At 40.3% G+C, this 23,948-nt stretch overlaps 2 protein-coding genes across 2 annotated transcripts; one reads left to right on the top strand and one right to left on the bottom strand.

Annotated features, from left to right (window-relative positions):
* Positions 1–335: 335 nt before the first annotated feature.
* On the top strand, positions 336–1,152 carry LOC104582010. The gene is made up of 2 exons (XM_024456882.1): positions 336–433; positions 564–1,152. Exons 1-2 carry the CDS (start codon positions 345–347, stop codon positions 1,150–1,152), a joined length of 678 nt encoding a protein of 225 aa, XP_024312650.1. The 5' UTR covers positions 336–344.
* A 1,712-nt stretch (positions 1,153–2,864) lies between these two features.
* Positions 2,865–13,774, bottom strand: LOC100829264 (cullin-associated NEDD8-dissociated protein 1). The gene is made up of 29 exons (XM_003562401.4): positions 13,464–13,774; positions 13,122–13,207; positions 12,843–13,012; positions 11,697–11,904; positions 10,457–10,622; positions 10,223–10,352; positions 9,646–9,760; positions 9,413–9,570; positions 9,205–9,328; positions 8,976–9,026; positions 8,815–8,897; positions 8,155–8,239; positions 7,974–8,075; positions 7,793–7,891; positions 7,601–7,711; positions 7,433–7,516; positions 7,222–7,362; positions 6,618–6,710; positions 6,375–6,496; positions 6,132–6,294; positions 5,816–6,052; positions 5,034–5,282; positions 4,760–4,945; positions 4,523–4,669; positions 4,310–4,426; positions 4,005–4,173; positions 3,708–3,785; positions 3,361–3,499; positions 2,865–3,184 (listed from the first exon to the last, which is right to left on the bottom strand). Exons 2-29 carry the CDS (start codon positions 13,155–13,157, stop codon positions 3,088–3,090), a joined length of 3,660 nt encoding a protein of 1,219 aa, XP_003562449.1. The 5' UTR covers positions 13,158–13,207; positions 13,464–13,774; the 3' UTR covers positions 2,865–3,087.
* Between the last annotated feature and the right edge of the window lie 10,174 nt (positions 13,775–23,948).

Here is a 23,948-nt window from a genome sequence, read left to right as displayed (position 1 = left end):
GTGGCTTCTAGACACCCCGGACATTTCTTGTATCCCAACCTTTGTTTTAAGTTAGTAAAGTCCGGGTGTTTGGCTAAAAAAAAAATGTCTCTAGTAAACTGACTTGGACTAGCACACGTGTTTCTTTCTTCTCTATTATTTGAATTAATCGGTTTGGCGCGCGCGTGTGTGTATCAGAACTCCGAAACCGAGAGAGAAACCGATCGAGTTTCTTTCTTCTTTAGCTTCGGCCAACTGCTATAACTTGAAGCCCCTAGCTAGCCCGTTCAAGAGCGCGGCCGGGCTCAACGTCCTACACCAAATTAACAATCAAACCCTAGCCAGCCCTACGCCTTCCTAACTCCATGGCCTCCAACCTTCTCCGCCGCCAGTCATCCCAAACACCGGCCGCCGCGGCCGCCGCCCGTCCGCTGCCCATCCGCGCCTCCGACAGGTAAGAAACCGTGCTGTATATGCTAATGCTATCTCTCTTTCTCTCTTGTACCGGCGTACTAGCTCTCTATCTAGATCAATCGTGCAAGTTGGATTTCTTCTTATATGACATACTACAGGACTGACTACAGGTTCAGGACACGGCAGACCCCGGCACACGCGCACTACTTCAACAACGACGTGGAGGACTACACCATCCCTGCCCACGCCGGCATCGCTCTCACCATGAGGTACACTTCAAAGGCAACAATCGTGGAAGACTGTATCGACAGATTCTACGAGTTATTGGACAAGGCGCCGCACCGGATCGTCGGGCTCGACGTCGAGTTCACCAGGGCAAGGCCGGGCAGACAGAAGGATCTCCCGGCGCACAAGAGGCGGAAGGCCGCCGTCATCCAGCTATGCGTAGGCACCTACTGCCTGGTGTACCAGATATGCCATGCCGACAGGTTATCCCCAAAGTTCCGTGATTTCCTCCAGGATGAAAGTGTTGAGTTTGCCGGCGTGGGCATCACACAGGACACGGAGGTACTTGCCCGTTGTCAGCTGCGGGTCGGGAAGTACATTGATATCCAGAAAATCTACAAAGTGCGGGGCAACGGCAAGCCGAATGATTCTTTGTGTGACCTCGCAGCAGATGTGGTAGACCCATGGTACAAGGACATGAAGGATGGCGTGGATCGTGCATTTCACAATCATTGGGAGAAAGCCACTATCTGAAGAGCGAGTCGAGTACGCATCCCTGGATGCGTACGCGAGCTATGAAATTTACAGACTGTTGAAAAATGAACGAGAAGCCCAGGCCGATCCTGCTGGCAAGGGGAAGATGGAGTTTGATGAAGGATCGTCTGGCCAACCAAGCAAGCCGGTGTGGCTTCCTTGGTTGCCGTAAGAACAGAAAATTAGAAAAAGTGAGCCATGTAGAGTTTTTTTTTTGCGTGTGTATTTGGAGTTTCTGATGCATTCATATGCGTGGATGAGGTTTGTAGCTGATCGATATTCTTCATCTAGCTAAGATGATATAACCCTTTCTACTTCCCTTAAGTACCAAACTAACTGGAATACCAATGTCTGCATTTCCTAACTCTCATCCCTTAGTACTATATTGGTATACTGTAAAATCTCTCAACCATACGTTAACTCCTAAAATTCTCCCATTTCAATTTACTGATGAGTTTTTCTGTTGCTTCAACTAGAACAACAGTGAAGAAACGGTGTACGCTTACGAAGTTGCTGAAATTAAGGTACATGCCAAACATGCTACGATCAAACTTTGACCGAACCAACTTATGTCGGAGAGATTTTTCGATCTACTCCGGGATTGATGGTACCTGATCCGTTTTTCTCCCTGGTCTTTGTTTACAGTGATTTCTGCTGAATTCCAGACTCTCTGTATGAATGAGTCTTGTATCCTCTGTCCTACATCCGTCGATCTTGCATGCAGTCCTGTATACTCATCTCAGCTGGCCTCCTGGGTCTTCCCTCGTCATCTACACCTGTTTCCCTCGACACGGGCGGTATTCCATGATTCTTTTGGTAGCATCGGTGAGTATTCAAAACTCATGCAAGACCGTCTGAATAGTGCATGTTTTGACGAAGCCGTATTGGTTGCGGTGTATCTTCGGAGAATGGCCTTTTGAAGGCGGTCATTATGATTACTGACTTGTTCTCCTGCTTGGTTAGGAATTAGTGTTGTGGAAGGATGCTTGATATGTACTGTGCACTGTCGCGGGTGAGTATGTTTAGCATATCTTGATTGGTTCTGTTTGAAAATGTTCTCCTCACTTCTTTGTGTAAAAATTGTTTATGCATTTTTTTAGAATATGATTTAGACATATTTTAGCTTGCACATACGCAAGAAGTTATAGACTTTTGCATGCGTTATCGGTGCAGAAAAGGTAGCCTGTACACAAGTTGGATGTTGTTCACCGAGATCGTGTGATCTGCATTTTTTTTCTTGCCTTTGGAGTTTGGATCGGGCTCCAGCACACCTCCGCACCCTCCTCGACTTCTCTGACAGCCAGGTCCGCCACACAGTGCTCCCTCTCATGTGGCTCTCTCATATGCCTAAGCTTGTGCCGAATGTCGGCCATAAAACCCTTTTCTTTTACCAAGCAAAAAAACGGCTTTTCTTCGTTTATGTTGTCTTGAAGCCCTGAGATGTGGTCCTTTTTTTGGAGCACCAAAAATTACTTGTCCATAGTACCCGTGTATGTAATACTCCGTATGTGCCAAGATGAATATATTTTCATGGCGATGTCCTTTAGTCATTTTTTTCATATGCTACGTTTTGATATGGAATATCTAATCACCCCTCTTGTGTTTAGAGCTCACGCTCCGCTACTGCTGACAGGAGAGATGTCATTCACTTATACTACCACGTACGGCATCTGCGTTGTAGCCTACGAAAGAGCATGGTTCCACATTCGGGATTTAAAACTGCATAGCACTGGCTATTACTACATCCCAGATTTAATTGATTACTACCAGATTTTTGTACAGGAGAAGTTTGAGAGTTTAGCAGGCACCACCTTTTTGAGCCAAATGGGTGGTATAATCCATACAATGCAGAGGTTGGGATCTTTGCCTTCAAATCGGCAGGCACATGAACCAAGTTGACTCACCTATTTTCTACCATATACAAAAACTCAGCTTTCATTCGCTGCGCACCGAATTGTACTTCTCAGCAAGTGAAGGAGTGGCCGTTATCTTGTTCATCAGATTCTTCATCTTCAAGCTGTAGTCGCTACCACTGCGGATAGAAACCATGACATCAATTGTTTTTGATCAGGTGTGGTAAAAGAATCTTAATTTTTGACTGATAAAAGCTATCGCCAATTAAGCAACTTATCAAAAGGATGACATACAGTTCTAGTTTTGGCTAAACCAGAATAAGTCGTGAACCAGTAGGGCAGAATCAAGCCTTACCTCAAGCGGCTCAGAGCAGCAATTGCTCGAAGAGCACTGCGAATCATGTCTTCATTGCGATCAACCTCCTGCTTCACCGCATCTCCCTTTGGCTTGTGACTGATAGTTTTCTCAATAGGTTCAACTAGTGAGTCCAAAACTGAAATGAGATAAAATGGTATTACAAAGGGCATTTGCAACGTAAAAATGAACTCGGCAATGGGCACTAGCACCCAGGTCTTTTTTAGTTAAGGAGCGAGCACCGGCACAGCCGTGTGCTCTAGCCAGCAAAGCATCGTTAGCTTCTCGGCAAAAGGACAACATATAATATAAAACATCACTTAAAGTTCCAAAATTATATAGCAAACCTGCAAGAACAGCAGAAGGGCACTTGTCTGCTAGCTTTGAGAGAATCAGATGGCAAGGCATTTTTACATCATAATGATCTGCAATAAAAAAATACAGTCAGAACTGATAAGCGAGTTTATATTGAAAAAAGTCACATTCAACAAGATTATGTAATTATTAAAATAGGTGCCATAACCAGTACTATGCCGTCCAGGCCTATCACTACACTGAGATAGACCGAACCATGAAGAGTTAATGGTACTTACAACCTAAGCCAGATAAGAGTTAACGGTACATATATTTTTAACAGTACTTACCACCTAAGCCAGATAAGAGGAAAGGAACAATGAAGGACGACGGATTCACTTGATCAAGACAAGTATCCAGCAGTGTGTCCACACATTCAAAGGCAGCTTTCCTAAGTTCAAGCCCATCATCAACAACATGCTTAAAAGGCCCTAGATCAACTGTCCTGATCAATTCTTGCTGCAAATTGGAAATTGATTATTTCCTAGATGGACAAGACAAAGATTTCTTGCAGAAACTTGATGATTATGTAAATTACATGTGACATCCCGGATCATAATTCATAAGAAAAGGCAACCACTTTAAGAAACAATACCTTCACAACAGTCTGGTCGTACAAAAGAGGCAACAATTCAGGAAGAAGACCTTTGATCAAACTTGGCTTGTTGTGGGCAGCTGTACTCAAGGCTAGAACAGCAGCACGTCTCACATGCTGCAAAGTGCAAACAACAAATGCAATTGTCAGCTTCAAAACTTTTTATCACCTAGATTAGTTAGTAAAGATGAGTATTTCAAGAAATATAATTACCCTGTCACTATCTTTAATCAACATAAGGAAAGTAGAAATCTCAGAGCACATGATTTCATCAATTTTTCCAGCCCGTTCGACAATAGAATATTTTATAGCAATGGCAACTGTAGCCCTTGTGTTTGCTGCTGGGCTACACGTGCGCTCCTACAAAATTATATGAAATGCCCAATTAGATCTCATCTCATAAAACAAATACAACATGGAAAACAACTTTGCCCATTATCCACACTTCACCTTTAGAGCAGGGATTAATTTTTGAGGTTCAATAAGAGCAATTTTGCCTAAACACTCGGCAACCACATTCCGAACTCCCTCTTCCTCACTTTCACAGTGATTAAAGAGCAATGCCAATATCTTCACAATGTTTGAGTCCTGGAGCTCACTCTGGCCAGTATGATCAACAGACTGCCGAGCAATTACCTGATAGATTTTGCATAAGGGCAAAAATTAAACAGCAGTTATACGGTAAATGCTTTTCACAAACATATTTTGAACAGAAGAAACGAACCTCTTTCAGTGAATGAAGCAAGAGATACTGCTTCTTTTGTTGATTGTCAATCTGATCCAAGATAAATGGCAAATATTTGGATAGATTGCCAACTGCAATGTTTCCAAGAGCATACGATGCTGCAGACTTTATCTCCTCAAAAGGTGACTGAAATGATTCAATGACAATATTCTCAATTTGAACATGATTGCTGAGGTCCTTCCTTCTTCCAATTTCTCCCAAACATAACAAGGCCATGTGTTGTTTAGCCTGGAAAAACAGGTTCGTCTTCAAGTTAAACAGAAATGTGGGCAATCAACCAACACCACATAATAATACTTTGTGAGACAGTTCATCTTCAATTTAAACATAACTGTGTGCAATCAACCAACATCAGATAATAATAATTTTTATGCTGCAATAACCCTACACTCAAGACTAAGATTTGCCTGATTATGCTCAATGTTTTAAGACCGTTAAACTATAGAGCACCAAACAGCATACTCTAAATGAAAACATTGTTCTTTGACCTACCACTGACATGTTTGGCATCGAAAGAATGAATTATGAGCAATAGCAGAACAGTGGAGCGCATATGAAACAAATAAAGGGAGCAGGTAGTATCCCAATTTCACAATTCCATACTACATAGACGATAGATATGAATAAAAACTTCTAAAAACACTAACTTACATGAGGCATTAATATACGGCATGCCAGGTCAAAGATTAAAAGAATGACATAGATACAGAAGTGTAAATCTGGTAACAAAAGACATACATGATCAGGAAAAGCAAACTTACCGAATTAGTCGAACTGTCATCCTTAAGAATGCCTTTAAGCATTTCAATAGTTGATGCACACTTCTGATCACCAGCTGCTAAGCACAGAACAGCGACACACTGTGCGATGGAGGACAGTGCCTGCTTGGCAAGACCACCTGACTGTGATGGTTTGGCAGTGGAAATAAGCGAGTCCAGCAAAGTATCAAAGCTCGTATTTGCAGACTGGACCAGTGAAGCAAAAAACTTCTGTAGTGCCTGTAACAGAAACAATGTCCTCTCTCAGTCCAGCATAAGAAGAAATCAACACTTCATATTTAAAGAGGAAAATATATACCTGCAGTGCTTGACCTTGCAATAGAGCACTCCTGATCAAAATAAGGGCCTGAGGCAAAACTTTAGATCTCACAGCTAAACCAACATTCTGAATGGATTTTCTGTCAACAATTATCGTGCAACAAAGTTCCAATGCAAGCGCGGCCATATGCAAATCCATATCACTGCCACAGTAGATAAGCAACCATCAGTCCACATGGTGGTAAATGGTGAATTGTCAAAGAATACTAAGTGGGGAACAAACCTTATCAGGGTAGAAAGTTCAGCGAGTATCGTTTCATAAGAGGAAGAGCCAATTTGACCCCCGTATGTGACAACCAGAGAATTTAAGGTTCCCAATGTTGCCTGCCTAAGAGCCCTGTTGGCCTGTTGAATGGGGAACCAGAGAATCATAACACTTCAACAATCGAGTCTGATGCCACGTTTAAAATACAGAAATTTCAAGACAACAAAATCAAAACAAACAATGTTCATAATGCATCACTACCTTCCGAAGGAAAGCTGTGAGCTCAGAAACCACATGGTCCAGGACACATGAAAGATCAATCCGAAGAGGTGAGTTTGCAATAACTGCAAATGCCTGTAAAGGAATGAACATTTTAAATATCACAACAGAACAACACAAGCAATGAATAGAGCCATTCAATCTACTAGTACAGACAAACAGAGAACAAACAAAATAGTCTGAAAACACCACAAGTAGGCACTAAGCAAAAATGGCAGGGTACATAGCTAAAATTGTGAAGGCCTGATCCACGCAAATAAATTTGTACATTCTACTAAAAGATTTTAAAATCACAATGAACCTGCGATAAATTATGTAACTCCCAAGCAACTCTGCAAAATGGCAAGCCCAACATTGAATTTTACATTTGTTTCTGTATCGCTCACTAGAATACTGAAATTCAACTTCTCCACATGTCTACATGTCCCTATTTACTTAAATCTTCAAATAAGTATTTCATACTCAGGCTAGATATAGAAAACAAAGGATATATAGAAGCAATGCTCGCAAGTGCTGGGTTGACAAGAAGAGGAGATTTAATGGATATCAGGTAAGTCCTGGGTCTAAAGTGAAGTTGGTTGCTTACCTTGACTGCTGTAAGTCGTGTTATTTCATTGCCCATCCTATCAACAAGTATGGGAAGGCATGAAGGTAATTCCCTTTGAAGACCATCACCAAAAGTGGAGATCACAAGGCTCATGCAAGATATGGCACACTCTTTAACTTCCTGGCAAAAAAGAATTGCTTGAGAGAGATAGAGGGAGAGAGAGAAAGTTGTACGGAAGAGAGGTCTAAACCTGATCTTGGTCTTGATTTGCCAAACGGGCCAAAATAGCATTATAGATTGGACCAATATATGGCCTGAAATCTAGAGAATGTGCCTATACAACAGCAGAACCAAGATTTCAAAATCAGCATAACTGGGTGCTTATGTCAACAGCACAGGTATGTAGTACAAGGCTGACCTCAAAATTAGGACGCAGGACACGGACTAACTCTCCGCACACCCGTAAAGCCTCAGCGGTGACTTTGTAATATCTATCTCCAATAGCAGACAGTATTGGACCAGAGAGTGCCTAGAATTTGATTATTTGTTGATTAATGAGTATCGACCGCAAATGTCTCAAGTGGTTTATTAAAAGGAGAGCCAACAGTACCTTGATGTAGGGATGAAACACAGAAGGTGAATGTGAAGCCATAACAATCCTTAAAAATGCAAGGGCTTCAATCTTCAGGTTGGAGGTAGAAGATTTATCCTATAAAATAGATGGTAAGTTAAAAATAAATAGAAATCCAGCACAAGAAACTTCTTAGAAGATCAAATATCAAATCACTGACATTCAAAGCCTTCTCAATCCCAGGAACAAGTGAACCAAAAAGATCAGCAAGACAATCTGGTAATACAACAACAAGCTCCTTCAAAACTGAGAATGCTCCAACCTGAAAATGCCAACAAAACCACATATAGTCATAATTATGAGTTAACATAGATACTTTGCAAGATAGTTGAAGAGCAAACCTTTGTCTTGACTGATTTTTCACGCAACTGCCTATTGATAGATTTGACAACTTTAGGTACTTCCTGTTTCAGCAACCATCTAGGGCTGCAAAGCATAAAAAATAGACAATACAGGCTCAGTGCACCGAACTTGAAATCACTTAAAAGACACTTTTCCCCTAAGTATAAGGAAGTCAAGTTGTGTATTCATATCTGAAGAGTAGATCACAATCTTCCCATTCAAACTAGCTAACTGCACGTGTGTTGCTACAGAATTATTATTATTATTATTATTCATAAGTTGTCTAAATGCACTCTTGGCCTTATGTTTCCAAATTTTGTGCTGAATAACTATCCCAAAATATATACACCAATCCAGTCAATTATAGACAAAAGATCGTGATACCTATACCTACCAAATTGAATGGTTGCAATTACATTCATTTCCTGACAATATAGGGAATAGTCTCAATGGAGTGAACGGACGACCACCAACTCAATCAAATCTTTATAAGTAAGAAGTAAAGATAAGGAATCATACAAAGCTTTAACATAAATAGGCTCAACTTCAGGTTACTAATCTAAAAGGGAAAAACTGCTTCATATACTACTTATGGTAAATTCAATAAGCAGTAAGAATGTGTACAAACTACCAAGTAATAAAACGGATATTTTGCTTACCTAGACTCATCAATGTCACCTTGCCCTTTCGTTACATTACCAGTTTGGCGTAACAACTCAATAAATGTGTTGAAGATGTCCATCTGGAATAAGAGCATTCGTCAGTTTGAAAAATAATGACAATTTCATAGCAATAAAATAGCACGCGGTTACCTACTTACCTTTACATTTTCCTCTCTTTCCCTAAAGCGCTCGATTAACTTTGGACAAGCCTGCACACAACCAAATAACAAGTTACATTGAGGCACTTAATTGGATGCCTCCATAAACATGTAATAAATGGTTAAAACCAACTTAAACACATAATAAGCAATATGGTTGCACTGGAATCGTGACGTCATGAAGAACAAGATTGCCAAACTACGATACATTGGTTTTATATCAACATACCTCCTGATACATCTTGGACAACATTTGAGGACGAGATACAATAATTGCAGACAGGCACTTTGCTGATGCCCGACGAACCTTCCAGCTTGCATCCTCATCATCTGTGTACTCGTTAGCACTCTCGCTGCAAGAACATGTCAAAACTTGTTTTAGTTGCACTGATAGAAGCCAATTTATTATCTGTATTGTAAGAATATAAGTGACATACTCATCATCTTCCTCATCATGTCCTTCATCATCAGTATCCTCCTCCATGCTATCAGTGAAATTAGGATCATAGCTTATATATTCCAAAGAAAGATTCAAAATACCCTCACAATATGGGGATATATCTCTTGGACATCTGAGCACAAAACTCTCGAGGGCCTAGATGGAAGTAAGGTATAACAATGAACAAAACATTCCAGTAAACAACCGTAGGAACTGGATGTAAATTCTCACCTGCAAGCTGTATTCACGGAGTTCTTCATCATTTTCTGATGCACTTGTGCAATAGTTTATGAGCAAAGGAACGGCTTCACCAAGATGAGGTCCAAAACGGTATCCAACTGAGCGACTGCAAGTCAAAATAAATTATGTTAGAACATGTGTTGCAGTAGTCCTTCCCCAGACCCTGCACAAGCGGAAGCTACGTGCACCGAGCTGCCCTTTTGATTATTTCTTTGCTTTTGTGTTTACTTTTATTTTCCACAAATTTCTGTTTGGGTTTCATATCTAGCCTACCCCAACATGCTTGGGACAAAAGGCTTAGTTGTTGTTGTATGTGTTGCAGTAGTCAAATGAGTTGAACCTATCAAATCTATTTCGACATCCCTTCATCCCCAAAAAATATTCTCCTATGGGTAGATCATCCAACAAAAGATTCATTATCTTTAAAAGTTTAATCCATATTTGGAGTAGCAATTGGAACATTTAGCTCATGCAAGCTATTAATAACAGATGAGCATAACCTATTCCTTAAATACTTAAGGAGGATTGCGACTTGCCACATGCACGATTGGAAGGTTGAAGCATATACCTTAGAGCACCAATCATCTGGATATTTGTTCGGGCTATTTCAGACTTTGCACTTCTATTTTTCAGCAATTGGACAACATGCAGAGTTGCCTTGGCTAATAGATCATCTGACAAACATGGAGCAAGCGATGCTGCAACATAGTGACACATTATAGTCACAAGTAACTATGAGTATGACCGTCCAATCATTTGCAAGTAATAACATAAAAGAAATTACAAAATCATTCAGGCATACCAATGCATGAAACTGACTTCTTTCGAACGCTTGCTTGATTGCAGTTTAGTTGGGAAAGAAGTGCAGTGAGCATAGATGCATGATTTTTTGTGATCAAGTTGCCAAATCTATGAAGTACATCACCTAATATATCAAGACATTCACATTTAATTTCAGCACTTTTTCCCTGTCAACAAAAGAAGAAATGTATCAAGACATCTGTTTTTAATTGAACATCAAAGTTACAAACCACGGAACAAGTAAAAAACCTCTGTATGCTACAAACCAATGAAACGTGCAAATACTTTATAAGTTTCGCTTCTGTAGGCACATACAAGTGTTCCGTACAATAGCACTTCCAGATATAATGTCACAATTCACAAGCAAGCACAGAATGCAATACAAACCTGAGACAACTACGAAAGCTAGAAGAAATGAACATAATAAAGCATCCGATTATCAGATTGGACCCAACGAAGCTCATGTTACAAATGTGATGCTTGTAACCTCTGAACTACTGCCCTAGTTAACAGATACTCCCTCCATCCCATATTAAGTGTCTCAAATTTGCCCAAATATGGATGTATCTATATCTAAAAAGCGTCTAGATACATGTAATATTTCGACACTTAATATGGGACGGAGAGAGTATATTAAATGTCCTGGATAAATCTGGCAACATGTGCATACTGTTTATTGCTGATGCACCAGCTACGAGCCTTCCTGTGCCATGAAGGATATATTTATTCTTGCTCCTTAAGCCATGGGTAGATGCCATTTTTGCCACTAGCAACTGCATTAGCTTTTCTGGGGTAAAACTACAGTTCAAAATATCTAATATCCAGAGAAGTCAATATTGACCAACCTGAAACTCCATACTGGCTCTTAACAAACAAATAAAAGGTTAAAAGGCACACACTTAGGGTTGCAGTGCTCTTGCCCACTCTACCTCGAGTTAAGATTGCTAACCAGCAGATAACGACAATAACTTCAGCATAATGGTAACCATATCTGCACTCATACTGCATGCCAAAGTTTACAATGGGGAATTTCCATTGTAAGACAAAATGAACATATAACACTACTCCCAGCATGTGCATGTGCACACCTTTCAAAATTAGAAGACCATCAGAAATACTAAACCTTAACTAGCTAGCCATGGACAATAAATTATTATACCAAACTGTAATGTCTGAGTAAGCTAATACTTAAAAAGCCTACAGAAAACTCAGAAAAATAAAGAAACGGACTAAAAACTTACACTGGTGACACCATTGATTAGCTGTGGGGCAATAGAAATTAAGATCTTTTCAGCAAGTGATGTCGTAGTAACTTCCACAATGATTGTCTTCAGAGCTATACTAGCAGTATCACGATGCTGCTCCTTTCCATTGAGTAGTTTATCGCAAAGCTTGTTTCCCATCTCCACTACTCTCTCCTCGCCAACCTTCTTGACAAGTGGAGCCAAGCTAACCAAGACAAGAAATAATAAGAATAAATATAACAAACAGATATAGAAAATTAGAAAAAACCAGGTGACAAATTTTCTATGCAAAAGAAGTTGTCTCGGTACACCCTCCGTCCCGTTTTATCTGTACGTTCGCTGATTATCAGACGAAATAAGCAAACGGCAACGCAAGGGTCACCTCGATGCCCTTCACTGCTTTCCTTTTTTAACTCTATCAGAGTAGCACACGTGTCCTGACCCTGGCCGTCCAAGCCACAGCAGCTTCTCACATCCCCATGCAAATTTATTACTACTTCATTAATTTACGTTTAACCAAAACAAATTGATCTCACACTGGTCAAAGTTTGTGGACTGCGGAGGCCTCGGAAGTGTTTGCATTAATAAGTATAAGTAAATGATTGCATCGGGACAGCAAATGCATAAACATTTCCGTCAAACTATCCAATGCTACATGTACAGATAAAAAGGGACGGAGGGAGTAGGTGAAATAACTTAAGCATAAGAAAAGAGCTAGCGACATAATTCAGAACGTCTGTTTTTTTCAAAATGCAATCTACTCCCTCCATCCATAAATTCTTGATGTACCACGACAAGAAGGAACGGAGGGAGTAGAAGATAAGAAAAGCTAGCATGCCATATAATAGCAAACAATAAGAAAACAATCCGACCAAAACTACAACATAGCAGGTAGCATCATCCAAAAGTTTCCAAATTCTAGTATGGAGGGGATAATCAACAGTAACAAGATCTTAACACACAAAATCTGTACTCAGCCAATCCCCACAAAACGAAACAAAATGTGATTCACAATTTTATATAAGACTGTTCCAACACCGACATGAAGAACACAAGGATACCGGTATTACAGGAAAAAGAAGGGAGTACATATTAACTATGCTTGGATTGATCAAGAAAAAGTATTCTCAACAAAAAGAATACCATTTCACTGCTAAGCCAGAAACATCTCCTGAAGCATCTTCCAGTTGTTGAAGAACAATATTCGTCAACTTTGGTTCGAGGTCTTGGTCTGCTTTGAAACTCTCTTTGTTCAATTCACTGAGCAGATCTGATGTAGCCATGTATCTGTAGTCTTTGTCTTTCCCGGTCATCTGAAAGAACAGACCCCAAAGAAGCAATGTTATACAGCATGAATTAAAAAAAAAGTGAAAACTAAGGGATTCCTTACGAAGATGATGCTTAAATTAGTATGACGCATACCTTCTCCAAGATGCCGGTTATGTTCATGTTCGCCATCGCAGAGAACCAGTGTTCAAGTCCTCTTCACAAACGTGTCCAGTAGTACCCTGCTAAGAGGAAAATTAAGCAATGATGAAACATGTTCTTCAGTTGCTGACAGACTAGAGCAACTCAAAAGTATCCCCGAAAAGGTTCCCCGCAAGCTTTATTCGAGGAATACGCCCAAGGAAAGGGCTCCAACAGGTTCCCCATCGCAACCCCAACCCCTAAATCCGCCTTCGGGGCTTCCCCATCACCCCTCCACGCGAGATCGGGATTCCGCATCCATCAAACTAATCGGAGCATTCCCTCCCAACAACGTACCTCCTGTGTAGCTTGCCTGCGTCGCTGCACAGAACAATCCCGCCGCCGCCAAGTCCAGTTGCTCGATCCGGACGGGGCTCGATGCGGACGTCGGGGAAAGTTACTGGAGGTTGGCTTGCCGTGCTCTCGGCTCCGCGGGGGAGAGGTGAAGGAGGCGGCGGTGCGGAGGAGGTGGGCGTGGGCTTGCAGGCGGCGGCGACGGCTGAGGTCGGCGGAGGGACGCTGGATCGGGAGGAGGGGTTGCAGGGAAATCGGGAGAAGATGCTCTCCGCGGCGGCCCGTGCTAAACCCTAGTCTGACTTCTTTATTTGTAAACGGGAGTATCTCTGCTACTCGCCCATAAATCGTACGGAGTAGTATAAAATACACGACTTAGATTTTCTTTTTAGAGGAAATACGCGACTCAGATGAGTCCTGGTACTGGCTTTTCTTCTTTTTTTTTTGAGAAAAGAGTCCTGGTACTTATTTTTTAGAACAAAAGAGTCCTTTTTTTCTTGAGCGGTGAGAACAAAAGAGTCAAAAGAGTCCTGGTACTTTTTTTTTGGAGGGAAAAAAGAGTCCTGGTACTGGTACGTGAACTCCGTGAACCAGACCCGTTCCACCTCCTCGGCTTCCTGGCCGGGCTTTTTCCGGCGGCCCGCCGGCCCACGTGCCAGGCTTGGGAGGGCACACAACTAACGTGTCGGATCGGGCCCTGGCCTGCCTCGTGCCTGCTGGGGCCTGTCCAATTCTTTTACATTTGGTCATGGACGTCTCTTCCTTCTAAGTTTTTCTATATTCAGGTGCCGTGTCTGGGCCTGCAATCTGCGTTCTGGGACTCGTTCGGCTCTGTTTTTTTTTACCGAAAAATAGCAGGAGAGGAGGCTCCTACTGCGGTATATTAATATAAAATTGTTATGAAATATTAATGTGGATGTCCATAACCCTATATCATCAAAGTTATAATCTTCTAGTTTAATGGCGTAACTCTCCTAACATCAATGCTTGTAACTCCATCTCTCATATATATGAGAGCTTATGTATTGGAAAGAGAATAAGAATTTTCAATTTCATCTCTAACTCTCTCCATTCTATATATTCCCTTACATTACGACTAGTTATTTTATAACACGTTATCAGTACGACTGTCTCTAAAATCTTTCAAGAACTAGGTAAGAAACTTTTCATTGATTGTAATGTTATTTTTGTGGTAAGACATTATTTTTTGTATTTGTTTCTATATTTTGTTCTTGCGCGATTGTTTGAATTTTGCAATCTATATATTGTAGTTTACTATGTTGAATCTTGCCAAGCTTGATTTCACGACTCTGGATATTTCGGACAAGAATTACTTGTCATGGGTGCTAGATGCTGAAACTCACCTGAATGCCAATGGGCTTGGTGATGCAATAAAAAAATACATCTAGCCAAGATAAAGGTAAGGCTTTGATTTTGTTCTTTGGAACAAACTAAAAAAAAGATTTGATCATCAGAAAACAATGATCCTCCCTAAAGCTCGTTATGAGTGGTGCACATAAGGTTGCAAGACTATAAAAGTGTTTCTGAATACAATTCAGCCACATCACTGTTACTGTTGTGTGGAGAAAAAATAACAAATGAAGAGATGCTCGAGAAAACATTCTCTACATTCCATGCATCAAATGTGCTGCCTCAGCAGCAATACCGTGAGAAAGGATTCAATAAATATTCTGAACTTATTTCTTGTTTGCTTTTGGCTAAACAAAACAATTAGCTTTTGATGAAAACCATGAGTCACGCCCAAGTGGTTCTAGTCCATTCCCCGAAGCGAATGCGACAAGATATGATTACCAAAATAGAGGACGTGGACGTGGCCAAGGTCGTGGCCGTGGCTATGAATATGGACGAGGTCGTGGTAGAGGAAATTATAGTGTTCGCTTCAAGAACACAACTAGACCTTATGAAATACAAGAAAAGAGAGATAAAGAAAATCATGAAATGGATAAAACTGAATATCCATGCCATCGTTGTGGAGGAAAACCCCATTAGGCACGAAAGTGCCGAACACCAAAGTATTGGATGTTTCTGATTTCTTCATTCAAGAATAATTTATATCGTAACTTTCTAGTCCACATAGGAGTAAATATGTCTTAATTACAATAAGAGTTAAGTATGTTGTAACTTCCTTTGCTACAGAATAAATTCATATCTGTGTTTAATACTCATGCATGTAACTGCTTAGTATTTAATAAATTTATTCTAATAAACTAATATTTATTGGTATATGTTTCTTTTGAAGTATATATGGAAAACTCTTTGGCTCAAGATCTTCCGAAAGAAGAAGATATATGTTTTATAGACAGTGCAGCAATGCATACCATACTAAAGAGTAAAGTATATTTTTCGTACCTTGTGGTACATGACGCAGTTGTTAATACAATATCTGTAAGTGCTAAATTGATAGAGGGCTCAGGAAGAGCCACAATAATGTTACCTTGTGGGACAAAGGTAGACATAAACAAAGCACTTTATTCCCCAAAGTCTCAAAGAAATTTGTTGAGCTTTAAAGATATACGCCGAAATGGCTATCATATAGAGACAATGTGTGAGGGTAATGTGGAGTACCTCAACATTACAAAGATGTCATTAGGGAAAAAATATGTGTTGGAGAAATTACCAGAATTATCTTCTAGCTTATACTATACAAGTCTCAAAAGGAATGAGTCATATATGGTGGTGGAACCGAAATTCAACAACCATAGCAATTTTATTATATGGCATGACCGGCTAGGCCATCCTGAATCAGTAATGATGCGAAAAATTATTAATAGTTCGTGCGGGCATGAACTAAAGAATGAAAAGGTTCTCCAATCGAATGACTTCCCAAGCATCGCATGCTCTCAAGGGAAACTGATTGTGCGCCCATCACCGGCTAAAATTGGACATCAGTCCCTCACTTTTCTGGAGCGCATACAAGGAGATATATGTGGACCAATTCATCCACCAAGTGGATCATTTAGATATTTTATGGTTTTAATTGATGCATCAACTAGATGGTCTCACGTCTCCTTACTATCAATCCGGAATCTAGCATTAGTGCGGCTGTTGGCTCAAATAATCAAGTTAAGAGCTCGGTTTTCAGATAATTTGATCAAAACTATGCGCCTGAATAATGCCGGTGAATTTACATCAAAAAGCTTCAATGAGTACTGCATGTCGATTGGAATAAGTGTTGAACATCCAGTTGCACATGTTCATACACAGAATGGCCTTACTGAATCATTTATTAAACGTCTCCAATTAATAGCGAGACCGTTACTTATGAAGTCAAAACTCCCAATGTCTTCATGGGGACATGCTATTTTGCATGCAGCGGCATTAATTCACATCAGGCCAACAAGTTATCACAGTTCTTCCCCTCTACAATTGGTTTTTGGCAAAGAGCCAGATATTTCCCATCTAAGAATCTTTAGATGTGCGGTGTATGTCCCAATTGCTCCACCAAAGCGCACAAAGATGGGACCTCATAGAAGGTTGGAAATATATGTTGGATATGAGTCCCCTTCTATAATAAAATATCTTGAATCATCAACAGGAGATGTATTTACAACAAGATTTGTTGATTGTCATTTTGATGAGTCAAATTTCCCAACAACAAGGGGAGAGGATAAGCAGCTAAATAAAGAAATAAGCTGGAATGAATTATCACTATCTCACTTTGATCCTCGTACAAACCTATGTGAGCAAGAAGTTCAAAGGATAATTCATTTACAAAGCTTAGCGAATAATTTGCCAAACGCTTTTACAGACTTAAAAAGAGTGACAAAGTCATATATTCTAGATGCTAATGCTCCTGAAAGAATTGATGTCCAACATGGGCAACCGTCTACCACAAATGAATCAAAACCAACCATGAAACGAGGTAGACCATTGGGTTCCAAAGATAAAAATCCTCGGAAAAGAAAGGGAGCAAAGGATCAAGATGGTCAATCCGAGGATATAATAAACCAAGAAAAATCTCCTGAGGAGATTGTAGACATGACAAATGCTATTGCTATAGAAGAGACAAAGGCACCTGATTCTTTAGAAAATGAGATCTCATTAAACTATGTCATGTTAGGAAAAATTTAGAACCGTGACCAAGTCATCATCGATGATGCATTTGCATATAATCTAGCGCTAGAAATTATGGATAAAACTGAGGATCATGAACCTCGATCAGTCGAGGAATGCAAGAAAAGACAAGATTGGCCAAGATGGAAAGATACAATTCAAGCAGAATTAAATTCTCTTACAAAAAGAGAAGTCTTTGGACTCGTAACCCGCACACCTGTTGGTATGAAACCTGTTGGTTACAATATAAATTATTCTGAGATACAAGGGGAAATTATGAGATACAAGGCACGATTAGTTGTCCAAGGATTCTCCCAAAGACCCAGAATTGATTACGAAGAAACATACTCTCCTGTGATGGATGCAACGATTTTTAGATATCTTATTAGTCTGGCAATAAAAGAGAATCTTGAATTGCGTCTAATGGATGTTGTTACAGCATACTTGTATGGTTCACTTGATAGTGGCATATATATGAAACTTCCTGAGGGATTTAAACTGCCTGAGGCAGGTTCTCGAGAACAATATTCAATCAAATTGAATAAGTTACTAGATGGACTAAAACAGTCTGGACGAATGTGGTATAATTGTCTCAGTGAATATTTGATGAAAAAAGGGTACAAAAATGATTCTATTTGTCCATGTATATTCATAAAAAGATCCGGAGCTGAATTTGTGATAATAGTTGTATATGTTGATGATCTAAATCTGATTGGTACTTCTCAAGGACTCTCTGAGGCAATGGATTGCTTGAAAAGGGAATTCGAGATGAAAGATCTTGGAAGGACCAAATTTTGCCTTGGATTACAAATAGAACATCTCAAAGATGGCATTCTTTTGCATCAGACAACTTATACAGACAAAATTTTGAAACAATTTTACATGGATAAAGCACATCCATTGAGTACCCCAGTGGTTGTCCGGTCACTTGATATAAGGAAAGATCCTTTTAGGCCCTCAGAGGACGACAATGAAATTCTTGGCCTTGAGGTTCCTTACTTAAGTGCCATTGGAGCACTAATGTATCTTTCTACTCATACACGACTTGATATTGCATTCTCCGTTAATTTGTTAGCAAGATATAGCTCTTGTCCTACAAGGTGACATTGGAACGGTGTGAAGCATATACTACGTTATCTTCAAAGTACAAAGGACATGGGTTTCTATTTTTCTAACAAAATCAAAGAAGAAATAGTTGGTTTTGCAGATGCAGGATATCTATCTGATCCACATAATGGTGATCATAAACTGGATATGTCTTTATGTGTGGAGGCACATCAATCTCATGTTGTTCAATGAAGCAAATTATAGATGCAACTTCATCTAACCATGCAGAGATCTTAGCAATCCATGAAGCTAGCCGAGAATGTGTGTGGTTGAGGAGTATGTCACATCATATTCGCAAAGAGTGTAACTTACTTTTGGAAAAGGAGGCGCCTACAGTCATACACGAGGATAATATGGCTTGTATAACTCAACTAAAAGACGGATATATCAAAGGAGACATAGTGAAGCATATCTTGCCAAAGTTTTTCTTCACTCACAATCTCCAGAAGGATGGTATTATAACAGTGCAGCAAATTCGTTTAACTGAGAATCTAGCAGACTTGTTCACAAAGGCACTCCCTACTTCAGTATTCAAGAAATCGGTACATGGTATCGGATTGCGACGGCTGAAAGACATCAAGTGATGTTGCCATCAGGGGGAGTGAATATGTGTGTACTCTTTTTTCCTTGACCATGGTTTTTTCCCAGTGGGTTTTTCCTTGGTAAGGTTTTTAACGAGGCATGCAATTCACCTATTAATGGACATCCAAGGGGGAGTGTTATGAAATATTAATGTGGATGTCCATAACCCCTATACCATCAAAGTTATAACCTTCTAGTTTAATGGTGTAACTCTCCTAGCATCAATGCTTGTAACTCCATCTCTCATATATGGCTATATATATGAGAGCTTATGTATTGGAAAGGGAATAAGAATTTCCAATTTCATCTCTAACTCTCTCCATTCTATATCTTCCCTTACATTACAACTAGTTATTTTATAACAAAAATAGTTATGTACAAGAGATTACATAATTACAATCTGGGACAAGCCCCAGAGTGGGGAGCTAGAGGAAACAAAGTGGCAATCTCAGAAGACAGGTTTTGAGGCACCCTAAAGCCTAAGAGAATGAGATCAGCTTTTAGTCTAGCTCTCCAGGTTTGGATCGTCGCTGGAACTCCCTTGAAGATAAAATCATTACGAACTTTCCAGATATTCCAGGCAGCTAAAACAAAAACCTCAAAGAAAATGGGGCTGCCAAAATTGATTTTGATCTCCGAGAGGATATCCAGACAATTAGCCTCTAGGGGCCAATGAATCCCAAGCTGTGGCCAGCATTCAGAGCTGAAAGGACAGTTGATGAAAAGATGGTTGAGAGTTTCTTCCACTTCATCATCACAGAGGACACAGTTTATATCATCACCAACTAAGAAATTTCTCATGTTCAGCATATTCCTGGTGTTAAGTCTGTCACTGAGTAGTGTTCGGCTCTGTTATAAAGGGGTCTTAGGGCTGGTAGGCCGATTAATCCCACGCAGACCTGATGGCCAGTTCCGTTCTCCCCCGAGCCGTTGACACGTTTTTTTTCCTGTCCCTAGTACGCAACACTTTGTGAGCAAGTTTATGTTCTCTATTTTTTTTTAAGTGTGAGCAAGGTTATGTTCTACTGGTACGTTTCTAAGTTTCTAAAAGTAAGAAGTCATATACTATTTGGTCACCAACCGAGTAGTGATTAAACGGATGATTAAATGATAAGACAACCTATTTTGTTTTCTAACATTCTATGTGCGATACGTTTAGCACAGAGAGCTATGAAAAAAACACTTGGTTTGTACCCTACCCACACATGAATGTGTTTAGCATGTCTTGACTTGGGCTTGACACAAAGAGCTATGAAAAGAACGCTCAGTATACACTACTTGCAGGTGAGTGTGTTTAGCATATTTTGACATATATTAGAAAATGTTATCCTCATTTTCAATATAAAAAAGTTTTATGCATTTTTTTAAACGGTTCAGATAAATTTTAGATAGTGTAATGCATGAAGTACACGTGTGCGCCATGTTAGCCCCAAGTGGCAGATCTAGATGTAGACGTTGATCAGCTGCACGAGAGCGAGTCACATAATTAGTTTCGGCTCCATGTCTTTTAATTTTTTGAGCATCTGCATCTGATAGAGTCTTCCTTCTCATGAATCCCTGCATGGTGAGCCAGCTTGGTTGCTATTCCGCCGCTTTCCAATTTGGGTAACTCCGATTAATTTGCCTGTCCTGTGAGTATTGTTGTGCGGAACTGGTATATGCATATGTACTATGGAACTTGGTTGATTGTACTGAATTTTTGTTGTTGTGTGGAATTGCTATGTGCATATGTACTATGGAGCTTGGTTGATTAATTGTATGGAATTATTGTTCGGTCATATATGATAAATTAATTAATTTGTTTGTCACATGTATATATCATGTTTGATATAGATATAGGTTCATTTGATCAACTTTATGTTTCCAACCTACAGCCGCAGCCATCGAAAGAAACATACATCAAACTGCACCAACCTACAGCCGCAGTTGGCAGATACATCTGATTCTGTGAGCTTCAGCCCAAACAAACATAAATCATATCTCGACTTCCGTAGAAAATGTTCTCCTCACTTTTTGTGTAAAAATGGTTTAGCCATTTTTTTGAAGATGGTTTAGACAAATCTTAGCTAGTATAAATGCAGTAAGTTATATGATAGTTGGAGGTTGTTCAATAATGTTCATCGAGGTTGTGCGCACATGCCGCTCTTAGGTTTTCCCACCAACAAAGGAGGCTTCCAATTGCTCAGGATCTCCACCCTTCCGCCCCGATTGAGCGCCGCCGACTCCTTCATCCCAAAGCCTTACCATGGCAGCATGTTCATCTCTAGGCCCACCGCGACGTCCGTGATGGCCGCGTCCTCCTCTCATATGCACATGTTGTTATGGCCAGTCAATTGTGTGCATCCATAAAGAGTATTCGTGGGTGTGCGACACCTGTCGCGGAGATATATATGTGCTGCTCCCACCTATACCTTTCGGGCCATGGCCCTGCTGGCGCCGGCGACGTGCCTCTTCGACGAGATCCTAGAGGAGATCTTCGTCCGGCTACCCACACTGGAGGCACTCGCTCGCGCCGCTTCTGTTGTATCATCAACGCACGCCCATTCCAATTCGCCGCTTCCGCGAACTCCATCCGCCGCCGCTCCTAGGTTTCGCACCGATGGAGGAGGCTTTCAACCGGCGCACAACAAAGGCTTTGTTGTGTGCCCAACAACAAAGGCTTTATTGTGTGCCCTACAAAAGGATCACGACAAAGCCGGCTTTGTGTCATCAAATAGTATACCGTGCCACCTTTGTCATAGGTGACGTAAGCCTTTGTTGTGTGTCCCAGGCACATGGCAAAGTCGGCTTCTCCCGTAGTGGCTTAATTACGATTTCTCTAGAATGGGGATGATTACCAACCGGCAGCATTGTGATTACATGCTATGTGGTTGTCATGCTTATCCTACTGAAGGGGGTGTGCTTCTTAATAGTTTCTCCAATGCTGAAAGTATGGAGTTGATAGGTGGACCTCATATGGTATGCTTACACCTTACTGCCAATTTTATTTATATATATATTTTTCCACCCGCAATTTCTCTTGCATCTCTACCCATTGTTAGACCTGCATATTACTCTTGTATCACAAGAGGTGAACATGTTTGAGCAGGTCAAGTAGCCGGATGACGAGACTATGCTTGTGTATCTTACACAAATGGGTTCAACATTTTCTAAAAGGGTGTCATATATTTGGTCACCAACCAAGTCGCGATTAAACAGACGAATAACCGATAAGGAAGCCTATTTTGTTTTCTAACATTCTATGTGCCGAAGGCTCGGCACAAAGAGCTATGGAAAGAACACTCGGTATGTACACTACCCACACTTCGGCTCGGCAAAAAGAGCTATGGAAATAACACCTTATATACACTACCCGCAGGTGAGTGTGTTTAGCATATTTTGACTTAGGTTAGAAAATGTTATCCTCATTTTTTATGTAAAAATGGTTTAATCATTTTTTTAATTATTTAGACAAACTTCAGATAGTATAATGCATGAAGTTATACGCGAGTTGGAGGTTGTGTGTATTGCATCGGGCGCTGACGGGGAAGAAGACGTAGCCTATGAGGTTGTGCGCAATGTTAGCCTCAAGTGGCGTATCTAGAGGTAGACGTTGATCAGCTTTCCGAGAGTGAGGGTCACGTAATTAGTTTCGGCTCCATATCTTTTAATTTCCTAAGCATTTGCATCTGTTAGAGTACGTCTTTCGTCTGAATCCTTGCATGGTGAGTGAGCTTGATTGCTATTTCGTGGTAAATTTGTGCTTTCCAATTTGGGCAACTTCGATTATTTTGCCTGTCCCGTGAGTATTGTTGTGTGGAACTGGTATATGCATATGTACTATGGAACTTGTTTGATTGTGTACCGAGTTTCTATTGTTGTGTGGAATTGTTATATGCATATGTACCATATATGGAGCTTGGTTGATTAATTGTACGGAATTATTGTTCGTTCATATATGATAAGTTTATTAATTTATTTGTCGCATCCATATATCATGTTTGATATAGATATAGGTTCATATGATCAACTTTCTGTTTCCAAACTAAAACATCAGCCGTTGAAAGAAACATACATCAAACTGCACCAAACTATAGCCGCATCTAGCAGCTACAGCCGATTCTGTGAGCTTCAGCCCGAACAAACATAATCATATCTTGACTTCCGTAGAAAATGTTATCCTCACTTTTTGTGTAAAAAAGTTTTAGCCATTTTTTAGAATATGGTTTAGAAAAATTTCAGCTAGTATAAATGCAGGAAGTTATATGAGAGTTGGAGGTTGTTCTATAATGTTCATCGAGGTTGTGTGCACCTGCATCCTTTTTCTTAGTTGGGAGTATAAATGGTTTAGACTATGGTTGTGCATTGTGTTTCAGGAGAAGGTGTGTAAAATCATGTGTTACACAAAAGTGGGTGCAACATTTTCTAAAAAAAATAATTAAGGTGTTTGAAACAAGTTCTCACACGACTTGATACTATTTTTTTAGTTGAATTTTCGAAAAGAGTACTTTCATCCAATTTTTAGCCAAAAAACAAAAGAAGGAGACGAAAACAAATGGGCCCGGCTTTTAGCCCAATAATGCGACGGGAGTATATTAAGGCAAGGCATCCAACCATCCCGCTTGTCCTTTGTCCATCTCCTAAGAAAAAACTTGTCTTCTATCCAAATATCGAAACTTGTATTCTTCTCCCGTCCGCTCGCCATGCAAGAGGACTGCTTCGTCAACTTCACCGACAAGACGTCCT

The sequence above is a fragment of the Brachypodium distachyon genome, chromosome 1 (genome assembly GCF_000005505.3).
Source record: "Brachypodium distachyon strain Bd21 chromosome 1, Brachypodium_distachyon_v3.0, whole genome shotgun sequence".
Lineage (NCBI taxonomy): Eukaryota > Viridiplantae > Streptophyta > Magnoliopsida > Poales > Poaceae > Brachypodium > Brachypodium distachyon.
This window is presented reverse-complemented; position numbering and strand designations above follow the sequence as displayed.